Source organism: Balaenoptera acutorostrata, chromosome 4, assembly GCF_949987535.1.
Source record: "Balaenoptera acutorostrata chromosome 4, mBalAcu1.1, whole genome shotgun sequence".
NCBI lineage: Eukaryota > Metazoa > Chordata > Mammalia > Artiodactyla > Balaenopteridae > Balaenoptera > Balaenoptera acutorostrata.
This window is the reverse complement of record NC_080067.1, coordinates 66,717,869-66,735,592: the sequence shown is the minus strand read 5'-3', so window position 1 is coordinate 66,735,592 and position 17,724 is coordinate 66,717,869. Positions and strand designations below refer to the sequence as shown.

General features: G+C 40.4%; 1 protein-coding gene and 1 long non-coding RNA gene across 4 annotated transcripts in view; one reads left to right on the top strand and one right to left on the bottom strand.

Annotated features, from left to right (window-relative positions):
* MCF2L2 (MCF.2 cell line derived transforming sequence-like 2) overlaps positions 1-17,724 on the top strand; it is a 249,321-nt gene that overhangs the window by 214,303 nt on the left and 17,294 nt on the right. For all 3 annotated transcript variants that reach the window (XR_009008109.1, XM_057545103.1, XM_007195354.2), the window contains exons 22-25: positions 628-753; positions 7,970-8,185; positions 9,046-9,138; positions 9,311-9,389. Coding sequence is in view for 2 of the 3 variants with exons in the window: in XM_057545103.1 (XP_057401086.1) it covers positions 628-753; positions 7,970-8,185; positions 9,046-9,138; positions 9,311-9,389 (514 nt within the window). In the remaining variant the exon portion in view is untranslated. The remainder of the gene's footprint in view (positions 1-627; positions 754-7,969; positions 8,186-9,045; positions 9,139-9,310; positions 9,390-17,724) is intronic.
* Positions 517-4,629, bottom strand: LOC130708091 (uncharacterized). The gene is made up of 3 exons (XR_009008110.1): positions 4,488-4,629; positions 2,855-3,119; positions 517-772 (listed from the first exon to the last, which is right to left on the bottom strand). It is a non-coding gene; the product is annotated as an uncharacterized LOC130708091 (long non-coding RNA).

Sequence of the window (17,724 nt, the reverse complement as noted above, 5' to 3'; positions counted from 1 at the left end):
ATATGGGAAGGGCAGGGGGAGGAGAGGAGAGAGAAAGGGCAGAGCTCCGGGAAATTCAGTGTGGCAAATGCCACCGTTATGGTATTTACACATAAATCATTATTAGTAAACCTCTGCACAACAGCCCATTCTTTGCCTCTAAAGTTTACAAATATCCTCCTCTGGAATGGTTTTAAGTATAATTTTACCCATAGGAATAAGACTGTCACATTAAATACAGGAATATGATACTCAGATTGTACTTTTCAATAGGCCCTGGGGGTAGGGGGGTAAAAGGGAGAGCACCCTATTTAAAAGGGCTGGGGTTTTCATGCTTTACAAAAGCTCAGGATGTTTCTTATATGGGCAGAATATAATGTCCATGATTTTATGAACTTCATTCTTCATTAGTACAATGTGCAGAAAGTGTAATTATTTTGCTTGTGTGTGTGTATCATATATTGTACTTAAACCAGTAAATATCCTTAGCTACCATTCTTTGGGAGCAGGGAAACAGGTTTATGTACCTACCTTCTTAGTCACTTCATACTGGCTGGATCCGTGGCTCCTTATCTCTGTCCTGTTTCCCTCCTTCCCTTGGTAGATGGTTTACCTTTTGATTTCCAGCAAGGCATTTGCTTTCCGCAGAATGGGCCAGAGAGGACCAAGGATTCAGCCTTCTCAGACGACCTACGACAAGCTTTGGCCATGATGGAGGATTTGATCAAGTCCTGTGAGTTGGCTGTGGACCTGGCAGCAGTCACTGGATGTCCGGTATGTTCCATAGCAAGTGCTGGGACATTTCAACAAAAGGCAGGCACAGTATTACAAAGGTAGCAGATACTGTGGCAAAGTTAGAGAACTGATCTGTGGGAAAGGAATTTGACTCTGGAGGAAAGTTACCTAAATCGGTCAGTAAACCTGTGCTACGAGATTCCAAGCAGCGCCTCAGCATTTTTAGGAATCTTGGGTTGTGGCCCTTGGGATCCTGAATGTTGAAACTGACCCATACTCTGGAAAAAGCAAGAACTCAGGGACCAGAACATATTGGGCGGGGGAAGGTGCTGAGGGAGTAATTTATTTTCTCACTCGTGGCACCATTAAAATATTAAAAGATTTTGCCTCTTGAGTTATGTTTTCTCTGTGAAAATTGCTTTGAAAATGGGTCCTAAGTGAACATCTAACCCCATTTTACATCACAGATCCCAGAAGAGGCCCGATAAGCATATATTGTACATCCCTTAATCCAAGTGCTTAAAGAAAAATACCAAAAGAGAGAGTGCTTGGGGGTTGAGCCATCTCAACTCTGGCGTTAGAGTTAATCCCAAGCAGGCCAGACCCAGGCATTCCAGGCAAACTATCCTCTATAACTGTATCATTGCCCTGGGACTGGGACATAATTAATATTCAGCTGGTTTTCACTGTGAGCTACTCTAGATTTTGACTCAGGGGTATTTTCTGTCATTGTCATAACAAATTACCCCAAACTTGGTGCCTTCGAATAGTGCAAATTTATTGTCTTACAGTTCCACGGATCAGGAGTACAACATAGTCTCACTGGGCTAAAATCAAGGTGTCTGCCTTCCGTTCTGGAGGCTTTAGGAGAAAATCTCTTTCACTGCCTTTTCCAGTTTACAGAGGCCACCCACTCACTTCCTCCGCTCATGGCATCTTCCTCCCTCTTCAATGCCAGCAACGGGGGGTTGAGTTCTTCTCACATCATATCACTCAGACCTTCCCTTCTTTCTCTTCCACCTTTAAGGACTCTTGTGATTATATTGGGCCCAACCAGTTAATCAAGGATAATCTCCCCATCTCAAAGTCAGCTGGTGAACAACCTTAATTCATTTGTCACGTAACCTGACCTAGTCTCAGGCTCCAGGGATTAGGACATGGACATCTTTGGGAGGCCATTCTTCTGCCTCCCACACAGGGATCAAGCATTCAGAGAATTGTTGATACATGTCACACAGATAATTTCCTTCTCTTTTTTACCTTTTCATTTTTACCTGGATCTAACATACTGTTTATTGAGGTCTGGGTAGATGAAATGACCTTTCTTTTTTTTCCTTGTCAGAAATCAAACCACGCAAATTAATTAGGGGCAAAAAACCCTGTGATTTTTGATTTCCCTCCCTCCTGGTTTTCCTCCGGCCAGCATCTCAGAAACAGCCCCGCTGGGTTTGCTGAGATCTGGGCAGCGATGCTATTACTGTCCCCTGGGACTCCAGAATGCTCTCTGCTTACTACTGATGCAAGATTCAAGAGGGTATTCATGAACCATGGGGTGTGTGGCAGAGGGGATTGTTTTCTTGATGATAACTGTTTCCTTCTTTGGCTTAAGGAAAGTCAAGAGAGCAATTTGTTTAATCATTTGGAACATCTTTCTGTTCTTCTTTTCGTCTTTGAACACATGTCAGCTACCCCTATCAGATGTCCCTTTCCCTGAATCAAAAGAGTGTCCTGGAACCTGTAGTCAGGGCAGGAAACTCCCAGCTATTATTCTGAGTGTAAGTAACATAGGAAGAGGAAGTTATGAGAAAAGAATGATTAAAAAGTGAGTAAATAGCAATCTACTCTGATTTCATTCCATGCTGGTTTGCATGCAAATAAGATGAATGAGTTTATAGAATTTTAGAGATGTTTTAACACCAAGGCAAAGAACTTTTCTCCCCCATGTGTCCTGAGAATTACACCTTTGACATACACTCTGTGGTTTCTTTTTCACTAAGACTTTAACTTGCTTTACATCTAATACAGTAAGTAATGTATCCTGACAGTTTTGTATAATCCTACTGAATTATGGAAGAGCAGGCATTGGACTTTTCAACTTTCTGATTCAGAAACAGGTCCATGGAAAGAAGAGTTGACTCACCCCAGTCACATGGTCATCAGCCAGGACTACTTCTTGGATCTCTTCACTCCCTATCCAGGGTACCAACCTCTCAACACATTCTTCATCTGATTCTGTTTAGAGTTTACTAACAACTCAACTACTGTTAGCTCAGATCTAATGATTCTGAGATTCTTTGCATCAGCTTTGTAGAACTTTATCACAAGGTGTTTACCATCACATGCTGTAGGTAGAGATGAATCCAGAACTTAACTTCTTAGTTTCTCTATTGACATCCAATATTAACCTGGTTTTGTGAAGAAAAGAAATTGAACTTGGTGGGATGAATTCATAATTAAAACAACTAGAAAAAAATGCCCTTCTGATATTTACATTTTCTCCCTGTTGTGTATACTCAGTTAGTTCTTGGTTTAATTTAATCACAGAAGATTTAAGAAAAAAAATTTTTTTTATTGGAGTATAATTGCTTTACAATGGTGTGTTGGTTTCTGCTTTATAACAAAGTGAATCAGTTATACATATACATATGTTGCCATATCTCTTCCCTCTAGAAAAGAATTTTTAAGAAAATTTGTTTTGTGGAACACTGAGATGTAATTTATTTCCCTCTCTTTACAAAAAAAAAAAGTTCCCCTCCTATTCAATTCAGTGCATAAAATATAGATGCATTTAGAGGTCTTTTAAATCCTCGCTTGCCAGGAACATGTTCCAAGGTTGAATAGTAAAGGTTGAATGAAATATTTTATTTTCTGAAACAAATTTATGTTACTCGATAAAGGAATTATTTTTATTGCAAATTTATTGTGGGCTAGGACCAGGTATTTTATTTTCTATTTTAGTTCCCACTTTCCTTACCATAGTGTTGGCTGCAGAGATAAGGCTGAGTAAATAATCTTGATGACTCAGGGGAATTGCCTTGTACATCATCCCACCCTCACAGCACCTATGTTAAAGGGTGATTGTGAGGCATAAATGAGGATTAAATCATAGGGCACCTAGCACTATACCTGGCACCTGGTAGATGCTGAATAAAGGGCCCCAGTGCTGACTTATTTGTGTACTTAGGCTGGAAGGGAAAGAAACCCTTTGCTTCTGGCAGTTGTAATCACAGGTCCCTCAGTCCCACAGCTTCTGCTTTTCACTTCTGGACCAGGCTTTGTGCTAATTCACTTATCCAGATGTTTCCTGCCTCTTTGTACAAGAAGTATATAGCTCTGTCCCTTTAGCTGTCATTGCCAGGAGTGAAAACCTGGACCCCCAAAAGAAGTCTCCTTCTGGAGGCTAGTTCTCCTACGTTCACTCTCTCAGTCAGATTCTTCATTTGGTTAATGTAGTCACATTTGAAATTCTTACCTCAGAGCTCTTACCTACAAAATGTCCACACATGAAAATGGCAGCATTTACTAGATTATTTTGCCATCATTTCCCATATCAGGGAGACCATCTGACATTTCATTTGCTGATTTGTTTGGGGCAGCCCCTATGTTGTATCTCTGAGCTCACACCCATCAGATTCATCAACACACCAAAGTGATGGCCACACTATTACGTCACTAGTGGAAAAACTGGTTGAGGCTACATTCATTTCCTAGAGCTGTGATAACAAAGCACCACAAATTGGGTGGCTAAAACACACAAAAATGTATTCTCTCACGGTTCTGGAGGCAAGAAGTCCAAAATCAAGGTTGTCGGCAGGCCCATTCCTCTGAAGGCTCTAGGGAAGAATCCTTCCTTGCTTGTCTCCTGGCTTCCTTGGCTTATAGCTGCATCACTCCAATTTCTGCCTGTCGTCCTAACTGTCTTCTCTATGTGTGTGTCTTTGTTTTCTTATAAGGACACCAGTCATTGGATTAGGGCCCACCCTTATCCAGTATGACCTCATTTTAACTAATTACATCTGCAAAGAGCCTATTTCCAAATAAGGTCACATTCTGAGATCCTGGGTGGACATGAGTTTTTTGGGAAATACTATTCAAGCCAGTTCAAGGTCATCACTGAATTAGCTTCCTCACATTGCTGAGCATTTAGCTTCATGTCCCCTCGGGCACTCACTAAATGCCAATAAATGATTCCATACTTTAGGGCACAAGTATCTGCAAGAGGTTGTACACGTAGTCTCTGGCCTTGGGACCAACTCCTGTCTGACTGGAAAGAAAGGATACATATGGTTGAAAAGATGGCCAAGGGTCATCCTTGGTCCTGTTCAGAGCAATCCCCCTACCCTCTTCCCTTTGGAGGCGGAGTAGCCTCCACACAGGCATGTGTCCTGGATGACGGTAACGTATGTACACCTGTCCTTCATCACTGCTATACAGGTCATGTGCCCTCGGCCACCACAGGATGGGCCTCAAGCATTGAGATGTCTGATCCCATCACAAGCGTGGTCCTAAGAAAGTTTATGCAAAATGTCCTGAATGATATGTAGCCCATCTCTTCCAACTCATCTCAAAAGACCCAGCAATTCCCTTTAGTGAGCTCCAATGATGACAGGCTTACTGGAAAAGGCAACCATATAGCCTCAGGAAGAGTCAGAACAATGACAGGACAGGGCTCACAGATGTGAGAACTAAACAATTCCAGGCCACAGCAACTCTAGGGCTTTGGCCTGGGAGGGAGCTGGGGTTCTCAGCTGTGTGCTCTGCCTATACGTGCCAGGTATGTCCTCTCCCCTCACCGGCCACTGACTGGTTCTTTCCCCCCATTGGTGTCTTTTCCTCTTCCTCATAGTTTCTGATGACTTACCTTCTTCATTGCTCTGCTTCCTTATCATTTAGTCTACCTCCAGCCCTCTCATAAAGCATCTCACAGCTACAACTCTTGCTGCTTACTGCTTCCTCCTTAGTTCTCCTCAGTTCAGACAGGGATCAGATTGGCCATCTGGCACATATTTTTTACACCGGGCCTCTGTGGTCAGGGGCTGGCCCGTCGCTGGATTCACATCCTTTGGCCAATTGCTTACTAAGGTTCAAACAGCTGTGGCTGTGGGAGGGATGAGAAGTGCAGAGGCTGTAAAGGACAAAAACGTCGCTGCCTAGGGTGGCCTCTTCCGCCTCTACAGCCCACGGCCTTGGCAGACACCTTAACTCACATCGCCCAGCCCTCTGCAGGTCATCAGAGTGTACCCCTGGGCTTGTTCCCCCCGCTCCCCCAACCTTCTGGCCCCTTTCAGAACTGCTTTTAAAAGCTGTACTATGAAACGATGCCTCCACATTCCCCAGATGTGTTATTAGAAACAGCTTTACCTAAAATCCATTCATCTATCTATTCTGGGATGCAGTTGAAGGTGGGCTCAGTATTTGACGCAGTGACCCTTTATGAAGACCCACGGGAGAAATTTCTCTCACGTCTTATTAACAAATTGCCATGCTTTCCCTTAACAACTGGTTTGGGTATGTCTTTGGACATAATGAATCATATAACTCACTAGATTTCCCTCTGTACTGCCTGCTAGAAGGTCAGAGTCTAGTCTGCAAAAAGTTTACATGCTTTATATTGTATGGGTTTTATGTACATCCTCTTCATCTTAACTGCCTTAATCTCTATTTTTTTTCTTCAACCTAATTTCCTTGGTTAGTTTCTGTCTGCCTATAATGTATATGTTTTTATAAGATGTATCTAATTTTTGAAATGGGGTGAAATATAAATAAATTTTAAAATAGAAACTACTGATTACAGTCGTTCCTGTGGCAAAGGTTAAACATCTACTTTTGCCAGCTGCCTTGACTAAACATATTTCCTGCACTCTATAGGTCTGAACTGTACAAATTGAATGTGTGTAAAGGAGAAAGCAATCACTGAGGGCTGGGGGGGTTTCATTTGAGTGGGTGCAGGAAGGATGTGGATAGAGGGAAAAACTCCTCACTGGTCCTCATGGACCCATCGCCCATCTGTCTGCAGGTGCAGTCAAGCTAAGCCTGTGCAACCTGCAACGGAAGCATCGTGCTTTTAGGAGAGAAGGCCTTGTGACTGGGGCTCTTATTCCTCAATGAGGATTTTATTCACTACATTTAACACGTGTAAATTTTACAAAGCAAAAAGAGAAAAATATCACTGAAAATATGACACAAGCGCCATAGAAATGACTAGAGTTTATTGCCCTTGAAGTTTTTGTTTCTAGACTTTCAGATATAAAGTCATTCATTTTTTTAAAGGTATTCACAGTTTGTTCAATATAAAAAATAAGTTATAAAATGCACATATGTCTAGTAATAATTATCAGAAATTGTAGGGCTTTATCTCAGCTAGATGTAACTCAGGAAAATGTCTCTGTCCTGGTCCTGTTCAAATAATTTTTCCTTTTGGTGTTTTGATTCAGGGAAATAAATTCTTGATTATCTACTTTAAGTGATATAATTTTTGAAAACTACCAGACAAAACACCACATTTCTAGTTCATCACACTACACTACCTTTAGAGAGAGCTCAGAGAAGGCCAGGTCACTTCATTTGGACTTTCAACCAGACATATGATGGTGGAAGGAGACATAGTGTGTGCCTTAGAGCCAAAAAGATGAAATAAAAAATTTGTCATTTGGAATTATCTTTGCACTGTTCACTCACTCTGAAAAATGCAGAGTTGAATGTAATTACCATTTCCATTACAGTGTTATGAAGATTAGGTCATACTAAGCTTTCTCCTTTCAGAACAAATCTCATGTTCTCAGGTTCTCATATACCTGAAGGAGAGGTTAGGATACAGATGGAATACATGGATTACCAAAGATCCATAATGCAGCAAAGATTCTGGCTCTCCCGAACATAATTAAAATATTAATTTCTTGCCCTTTTTAAGTAGTGTCTTGTATCAAAAACAAAGAAGAAGAAATGGAATTCTGCTAGCTAAAATTAATTGCAAGACAAAAATATGGGAGTACCAATATCTTCAAAGTATTGCTAACATGCTTTATGTTTATTACCTTATACAGCTGCCCTATTTCCTTATATAACTGAATGATGCCATGCTCAGTGAAGCTCACAAAATTGTAGCTTTGATTAGTGACAGATTAGCCTGACTGGCTCTTATAAGATTGTAAACTTCAAATAAGCATGGTCTGTAATTTGAAAACAGACCCCTAAGAGTTCTTTCCCGTCAAGTAATTTAACAGCTTCTTTTTGTGTGTGTCTGTGTGTCCCAAAGGACGATATCAGAAAACTGGGCAAGCTGTTGATGCATGGCTCTTTCAACGTCTGGACAGTTCACAAGGATCGTTATAAGATGAAGGATTTAATTCGATTTAAGCCCAGCCAGAGGCAAATCTATCTATTCGAACAGGGAATAGTGTTCTGTAAGATACGAATGGAGCCCAGTGACCAGGGCCTGTCTCCTCACTACAGCTTTAAGAAGTCTATGAAGGTAAAGGGGTCCTGTTGCACTTGGGAGTTAGCACAACCCTATGGAGAGAAATGCTGTTATCCGTATTTTTACAGATAAGGAAACTGAGGTGAGGTTAATTTACCAAATGCCACACAACAGAGCGAGAATCCACACACAGGCCTGATTCCAGAGTCAGAGCTTGTAATCAGCCACTAGATAGGGCCAGCGCTGGCACAGAGGTGCCTTTGTGCTGGGTGGAGAAAAGGAGCCCAATGGCAGCCTGTCTGGACAAACTAATTAAAAAGTACCCTCTTTCCTCCAGGCAGAGGACTGAACGCCTTGGAGATTAGAGCATGGGCTGGATTTCATCTTCTCAACCACGCATCTTTGCATGCAAGTGTAGGCAATATCCTGACCCTGGGGGTGTAGGAACCCATGTCCACACCAAACATTGCCTCTCACCCATATAAGAAATATTTCATAGCTAGCGATCACACGCACACACACACGTGCTCTTGTGATTAAAATTGGTAGTTTATTCATAGTACTTTTTGTTATTTTTGTTTCTTAATGGATGCTAATTCAGTTACTACTATGTAGAGATTTGTGAAATACTCAGGTATTAAAGGAGAGATGATCTTTTTGCTTAAAGTTGAAGGCTACAGCTCTGCATATGGAAACATATAGTCTGTCTTGTCCTCTGAAACAGACAAGACAAATGACACTGTACCAGGTTATGTTTTATGCTCCTTGGGGCTGTTAACAGAGGACAGCAAAACACTTGGAAGGAAGATGGAAGAAGAGAGTAATCAAGGGTAGCAAAGATTAGAGTGGCTGACAGGGATAATTTTTTAATCAGAAAAGATGGTACAGAAAATTTTCTTCTTTCTTTACAATAGTTAATGACACTTTCAATTCGCCAACTTGGAAGGGGGAGCAACAGAAAGTTTGAAATTGCCAACCAAAATGGACTTGAGAAATACATCCTACAGGTAAAATTCATGCCTTCCCCATAGGTGTCCTTTTCCCTTTCCCTATCGTGTTCCCATGACTCAACCAGTGTTTTCTATCACATTCTAAAGGTCACCCAGAGAATAAAAGTCCTGTCCAATTAATGCACCAGGTGATCTGATGCTCATAGTATTTTCTTATTTGTAATTGCAGGCAGCTTCAAAAGAAATCAGAGATTGTTGGTTTTCAGAAATAAGTAAATTATTGCTGGAACAACAAAACAATATGAAAGGTAAGGTTACCCTTGCTGACTTTAGTCTGGAGAGTTATACTGATTCCAACTTTGTAGTGGGTATGGAGATTGGGGATATTGTTAAAGAAAATGCTTTGCCTAGAAAATAACTGTGGGCACATCTTCATAGTACCTGGAAGCACCTGTGGATGCTTTAGATTGTGTGTGGGTTTTTGTGGTTGTGCGCATGTCCCTTTCACACATACTCCCACATACCCAATTGCCAAGATCCAATTTTCTCAATCAGAAGTCAACAATCTGCAGCCCAGAGGAGGGTCTTCGCCAGAACTCAACCATGCTGGCACCCTCATCTCAGACTTCCAACCTCCAGACTGTGAGAAATAAACTTCAGTCATTTATAAGCCACCCAGTCCGTGGTATTTTGTTATAGCAGCCTGAACCAAGACAGCACACTTGATGAAAATCAGTTAGCCATAGATATAGAATCCTCTGCTGACAGTCTTTTCCTTTAAGCACTTTTGTCATCCCACTGTTTTGTGGCCTCCATAGTTTATGATATGAATTAAGCTATTTATCTTATTAAAGATTCTTTGCATGTGACAAATTGCTTTTCTCTTGCTGCTTTCCAGATTCTCTGTCTTTTTTTTTTTTTTTTTTAATTAAAGGGTAATTGACCTACAAAACTATGTTTGTTCCAGGTGCACAACACAGTGGTTCAGTATTTCTATACACAAAGTATTGCTATAATTTATGTCAAAAAGTATACTGCCTGGGACTTCCCTGGTGGTCCAGTGGTTAAGACTCTGAATTTCCACTGCAGGGGGCACGGGTTCAATCCCTGGTCAGGAAACTGAGATCCCACATGCCACACGGCACAGGGAAAAAAAAAAGTATACTGCCTATGTTTTCTTTCAGGAGTTTTATGGCTTCGGGTCTTACATTTAAGTCTTTAATTCATTTTGAGTTTATTTTTGTATATGGTATGAGAAAGTAGTCCAATTTGATTCCTTCACATGTAGCTGTCCGGTTTTCCTAACACCATTTATTGGAGACGCTGTCTTTTTCGCATTGTATATTCTTTCTCGCCTCCTTTGTCATAGATTAATTGCCCACATAAGTGTGGGTTTATTTCTGGGCTCTCTATTCTATTCCATTGATCTATGTGTCTGTTTTTGTGCCACTACTATATTGTTTTGATTACCGTATCTTTGTAGTATAGTTTGAAATCATGGCTCATGATACTGCCAGCTTTGCCTTCTTTCTCAAGATTGTTTTGGCTATTCAGGATATTTTGTTTCCATACAAATTTGGAATTATTTCTTCTACTTCTGTGAAAAATGCCATTGGTATTTTGATAGGAATTGCATGGACTCTAGATTGTCTTGGGGAGCATGGTCATTTTAACAATATTGATTCTTCCAATCCATGAGCATGGTATAACTTTCCATTTGTTTGTGTTGTCCTCAGTTTCTTTCATCAATGTCTTATAGTCTTCTCTCCTTGGTTAGATTTATTCCTAGGTATTTTATTCTTTTTGATGCAATTGTAAATTAGATTTTTTTCTTGATTTCTCTTTCTGATAGGTCATTGTTAGTGTATAGAAATGCAACAAATTTGTGTATATTACTTTCATATCCTGCAACTTTATGTAACTAGTTGCTTTTCCCTTGCTGCTTTTAAGATTCTCTCTTTATTGTTATTTTTTACCAATTTAATTACAACGTGTCTTAGTGTGGATCTCTTTGGGTTTATCTTGTTTGGGACTCTCTGTGCTTCCTGGACCTGGATGTCTGTTTCCTTCCCCAGGCTAGGGAAGTTTTCAGCTATTATATCTTCAAATAAGTTATCTGCCCCTTTCTCTCTCTCTTCTCTTTCTGGAACCCCTATAGTGCAAATGTTAACATGCTTGATGTTGTCCCAGAGGTCTCTTAAAGTATCCTCATTTTTTATAATTCCTTTTCTTTTTTCTGGTCAGCTTGGGTGATTTCCAGTATTCTGTCTTCCAGTTTGCTGATCCGTTCCTCTGTATCATCTAATCTACTGTTGATTCCTTCTAGTGTATATTTTGTTTTAATTATTGTATTCTTCAGCTCTGCTTGGTTCTTTATATTTTCTAACTCTTTAAAAATTTCTCTCTGTGTTCATCTATTTTTCTTTTGGGCTCATTGAGCATTTTATGATCATTACCTTGAGCTCTGTATTGGGTAGATAAGTAATAAGTATTCCCTAATATTTCTTCTGGGGTTTTATCTTGTTCCTTCATTTGGAACATATTCCTCTGTCACCTCATTTTGCCTAATTCTCTGTTTTTATTTTTATATATTCTAGGTAAGTCAGTTACGTTTCCCAATGTCAGAGAAGTGGCCTTATGTAGGAGATGCTCTTTGGGACCCAACAGCCCGCTTCTCTTTGGTCACCAGAGTGATGTGCTCTAGGGCTGCCTCCTATGTGGGCTGTGTGGACCCTTCTGTTGTGATGAGGCTGACTACTGTAAGCACACTTGTAAGCAGGGCTGACCCCCATCCCAGTTGGCTGCCAGGCTCTGCCTCTTGGAGGAGGCTGCCTACCTGCTGGTAAGCAGTGCTAGGTCCTGGCACAACTGGCTACACGGCTCAGGGGTTCCCAGGACTAGTGCCGGCCCACTGGTGAGTGGGTCTGGGTCCCGGGCCTTCTGGTGGGTGGGGCTAGATCTCTGAATGGCTGGAGGCTCATGGGGTCCTAGGGCATCAGGCCTGCTGCTGGGTGGGGCTGTGCCCCAGAACTAATCATCTAGAGGGAGGATTCCAAAGTGGCACTTGCCAGCACCAGTGTCATCATGGTAGAATGAGCTCCTAAAGATGGCTGCTGCCAGCATCTATATTCCCAGGGGGAGTCCCAGTTGCCTCCTACCTCTCTGGGAAGCTCTCCAAGATTATCAAGTGGGTCTGACCCAGGCTCCTTTCAAATTATTTCTTCTGCCCTGGGTGTTGGAGCATGTGAGATTTTGTGCATGCTCTTTAAAAGTAGAGCCTCTATTTCCTAGAGCCCTCTAACTCTCCCAAAAGTAATCCCCACTGGCCTTCAAAGCCAGACACTCTGGGGGCTCATCTTCCCGGTGCAGGACCACTGAGCTGGGGTGCTCAACATGGGACTTGTACCTCTTGCTCCTTAGGGAAAACTTCTGCAACTGTGATTATACTCCCGTTTGTGGGTTGCCTATACTGCTTTAGACTATACTGCTTCTCTGCCTCTCCTACCCATCTCATTGTGGTTCCTTCTTTATATCTTTAGTTGTGGAAAATCTTTTCTGCTAATCTTCAGGTGGTTCTCATCAATAGTTGCTCTGTAAATAGTTTTAATTTTGGTGTGGCCATGAAAGGAGGTGAGCTCACAGTCTTCCTACTCTGCCATCTGGGCTGTCTCTCCTTTCTTTGTCTTTTGACAGTTTGATTATGTTAGGTATAGGTGTGGGTCTCTGAGTTTTTATTTCTTGGAGTTTGTAGATCATCTTGGATATGCAGATTAGCATTTTTCATCAAAGTTTGGAAGTCTTTGCCCATTATTTCTTTGAGTATTCTTTCAGTCCCTTTTTTCTCTCCTCTGGCATTTCCATTATGCTTGATATACTTGGTATGTTGATATGCTTGTTGGTGTCCTATAGGTCTTTAAGTCTCTGTTCATTTTTTTTTTTCATTCTTTTTCTTTCTCTTCCTCAAATTGGATAGTTTCAATTGACCCATATCTAAGTTCTCTGATTCTTTCTTCTGCCTGCTCAAATCTGCTATTGAGCCACTCTAGTGAATTTTTCATTTAAGTTATTATACTTTTCAACCCAAAACATCTATTTGGCCCTTTTTAAATATAATTTCTCTCTATTTATATTCTCTATTTGATGAGATTTTGTTTTCATATTTTTCTTTAGTTCTCTATGTATGGTTTCCTTTCATTCTAAACATTTTTTTTAAAGCTGGTTTAAAGCCTTGGTCTGTGAAGTGCAGTATCTTGGCTTCCTCAGGGACAGTTTCTATTGACTGCTTTTTTTTCTGTGTATGGGCTATACTTTCTTGTTTCTCTGCACATGTCATAATTTTTCCTTGAAAACTGGACATTTAAAATAACATGATATGGCAACTCTGGAAATCAGATTCTCCTCCATCTCCAGTGTTTGCTATTGTTGCTATTTGTTGTTGTTGTTTTTGTTTATTTACTGACTTTTCTGAAACAATTCTATAAAATCTGTATTCATTGTCATGTGTAGCCACTGAATTCTCTGCTTGGTTCATGACTGGGCAGAGATTTCCTTAAACCCCTGAAACCAATAAGCATTCCAGTCTTTGCCAAGGGGATCTGTGGATTTTTTTAAAATAAATTTATTTATTTATTTATATTTTATTTTTTGGCTGCATTGGGTCTCCATTGTTGCACACAGGCTTTCTCTAGTTGCGGCGAGCGGGGGCTACTCTTCGTTGCAGTGTGCAGGCTTCTCATTGTGGTGGCTTCTCTTGTTGTGGAGCATGGGCTCTCGGGGTGTGGGCTTCAGTAGTTATGGCACACGGGCTCAGTAGTTGTGGCTCGTGGGCTCTAGAGCTCAGGTTCAGTAGTTGTGGCACATGGGCTTAGTTGCTCTGTAGCATGTGGGACCTTCCCGGACCAGGGCTCGAACCCGTGTCCCCTGCATTGACAGATGGATTCTTAACCACTGCGCCACCAGGGAAGTCCCTCTACATGGATTTTGAAGCACACCTTCAATATTCAGCCAGACAGGTGACAATTCCACGTTAGCCTTCACTTCCTGTTTGTGCAGAGCTTCAAGATCAGCCAAGGTGAGAGCATAAGCCCTGCTAAGATTTTTCCTAAGCATGCACACAACCCTGGGCATGTGCACAATGGACTTCTAGATTCTCAGGAATATTTGGAGGTTTTCAAAACCACTATGGATGTCTTATTCTTAAGTTTTTCCTTTTAAACTTATTGATTAGCCTATTTTTGCCCCAGCTGATATCCAGTGCCTCAAGCAGCCAAGAAGTTAAACAATCACCCTGGACATTTTCTATAAATGCCCCTGGGGAAAAGGCTTTTCACACTGAGCAAGCTCTTAGTTGGGTTAATAAAGACAGCCTTGCAAGTAGGATATTCCAGGGAATCCCCAGACAACTCAAATAATGACAATCTACTGGGAATGAGACTTTGAAGGAGCTCCAACCCTGTTCTGTCCCTTCCTACAGGTGCTAGCTTGCTAATTTTCACCATGATTGCAGGCTGTTGGCTTCCAAGGCCACCACCGAGAAGAAGGGGTGAGATGGGACTAGGGCAACTAAGACACCACAGAGCTCACTGGTCATACTGAGATTCATCCATTCTTCTTGAATTAATGCTCTCCTAATTGCCTTTGTTTAATTTCCAGCATTCTGAAAATATTGTGTCTGACTATTTTTGTCAGTTTTTTCCATGCTTTCATTGAGGAGAGAATTTTTGGAGGGTTTTTTTTTTCCCTGCACCATTTTCACAGATGTCACTCACTGTATTCCCTTTAATCATTAAAAATCATCTTTGCATAGGCTTTACCCTTTCACATTTGTCTTCTCAAGTGATATTAGATAGGAAAATCCACAACAAGCTTCATCAATTGAGTTCTAATATTTCCTTCAGGTAATGTTGCTAGGGTTAAGAGATGCTAGTCTCATGTGGAAAACCTATCTCCTATCATTTATACCGGCAATGGTTTTTGTTGTTTACTAAGAAAAATTATGTAAATGTGAAAAGATAAGTTTGTCTTCAGAGACTTAGCAGGAATGAAACCATTTCACGCTCTTTCTGTGTATTCTCTGATCATGAACTAGTCAGGAGGATGTGAGGGTGGGTGTGAGTCGTAAGATGAAGAAAAAGATAAGAAGTGTGATTGGAAAAACCACCACATTGGTTTTCAGTTACAACCAAGTGGCCTAATTTCTCGATTGGCACTGTAGGCCTCTGCCAGGAAATGGTAACAAGATCATGTAGTTAATTTTAATTTATATGAAGGTAAGATTGGAAAAAAACTATGACTTAATTTTGCTTTTGAACTTTTAATAGTATGCTAAATATCTGTTACAGTAATGGAATATGCGTGCTCTGGGGGCATAATACAGAAACATATAACAACCCTAGTAGAAAAAGTTACTTATTTTCCCCAGAAACAAACATTCTAATAACAATATTGTTCTAGAAATCCTTACTCCCTAGACCAGTGTTTCACAAAGGGTGGTTTAGGGACAGCCTGCACTGGAATTACTTGAAGAGCTTGGGTCAAATGCAGATTCTGGGTCCTAGCCTAGAACTGTAGAATTAGGATAGCTAGGGCTTATGCCTGGGAATATGCATTGTAGCTTATTAAAGTTTCTGAGCAGAGGCCTTAAACTACAATTTTTAAAACAGTTTTATTGAAAAAAAATACAGCTTTATTGAGGTATAATTGACATAATAAATTGCACATATTTAAAGTATACAATTTGATAAATTTTGACATATGTACATACCTGTGAAAGCATCACACAATCAAGATAATGAACACTTCTTTCCCCCCCAAAATTTTCCTCATGTCTCTTTTTATTACCTTTCTCTTGCCCCTCTCTTACCCCCCTACAGCTCTCCAGGTGATCACTGGTCTCATTTCTATCGCTATAGATTACTTTGATTTTTCTAAAATTCCATAAAGAAAGTATATAGCATGTACTTTTTTTGGCCTAGCTTTTTTTTTTCTTTTTTTTTTTTTTTTGGCTGCATTGGGTCTTTGTTGCTGCACGCAGGCTTTCTCTAGTTGCGGTGAACACCCTTCGTTGTGGTGCGCGGCCTTCTCATTGAGGTAGCTGCTCTTATTGCAGAGCACGGGCTCTAGGCGCGCGGGCTTCAGTAGTTGTGGCACGTGGACTCTAGAGCGCAGGCTCAGTAGTTGTGGCGCATGGGCTTAGTTGCTCCGCGGCATGTGGAATATTCCCAGACCAGGGCTCGAACCCGTGTCCCCTCTGCATCGGCAGGTGGATTCTTAACCACTGCACCACCAGGGAAGTCACAGCATAATTATTTTGAGATGCATTCATGTTGCTTTGTGTAGCAATAGTACATTCCTTTTAATTGCTGTGTAGCATTCCATTGTTTGGATATACCCCAGTTTACGTATCCATTTACCTGTTAATGAACATTTGGTTTCTTTCCACTTCTGAGGGGCTATTCTGGATAATGCTGCTATGAACATTTGAGTACAAATCTTCTCATGGACTTAGGTTTTCATTTCTCTTGGGTAAATACCTAAGAGTGTAACGGTTAGGCCAGATGGCAGGTGCATGTTTAATTTTTTAAGAAATGGCTAAGCTATTTTCCAGTGTGGTTATACCATCTTATACTCCCACAGCAGTGTATGAAAGTTCCATTTGCTCCACATTCTCACCAACACTTGGTATTGTCAGTCTTTTAAAATTTTAAGCCTTCTAATAGGTGTGTAGTGGCATGTTACTGAGGTTTTAATTTGCTTTGATTAATGGTTGAGCGTCTTTTTGTGTGCTTCCGTACCATACATGTATCTTCTTGTTTTCTTCTTATTTAGTTTTGAGAGTTTTTTTTTAATATATTCTAAATACAAGTCCTTTATTGGATATATACTTTGCAAATATTGTCTTTCAGTATGTAGCTTAGCTTTTCATTCTCTTAAGAGTACCTTTTTAAGGGCAGAAGATTTTAAGTTTTATGAAATACAATTTTTAAAAAATTATGGATCGTACTGTTGATGTTGTGCCTGAGAAATATTTGTCTAAAGGTCACAAAGATTTTCTCCTATGTTTTCTCCTAGATGGTTTATAGTTTAAGTTTTACATTTAGGTCTCTGATCTATTCTGAGGGGTTTTTATGGTGTATGGTATAAAGTGTCAATCAAAGTTCAATTTTGTGCACATTAATTGTTGTTCTACTACCATTGTTAAAAAGACTCTTCTTCCACCAGTTGACTCTTTATATAAGTGCATCTATTGCTGGATGCTGTATTCTGTTTAATTGATCTATTTGTCTGCCTTGACATCAGTACCTTACTATCTTGATTACTGTAGCTTTATAATGTCTTAAAATCAGATCATTTGAGTCCTTTGACATTGTTTTTCCTTTTTAAAGTTGTTTTGGCTAGTCTATATCCTTTACATTTCTGTATGTAGTTTAGAATCAGCTTGTTGATTTCTATAAGAAAGCTTGCTGGGATCTTGATTGGGATTGTGTAAAATCTATAGATCAATTTGGTGAAGTGACATCTTAACAATATTGAGCTTAATCTACAATCTAGATTTTTAACTAGGTCACCCTGCCCTTCCCTGCCCCACAGAAAAACACGTTTGTTGTAAGGTCATGGCATTTATTCAGTTAATAATTCAGAAAC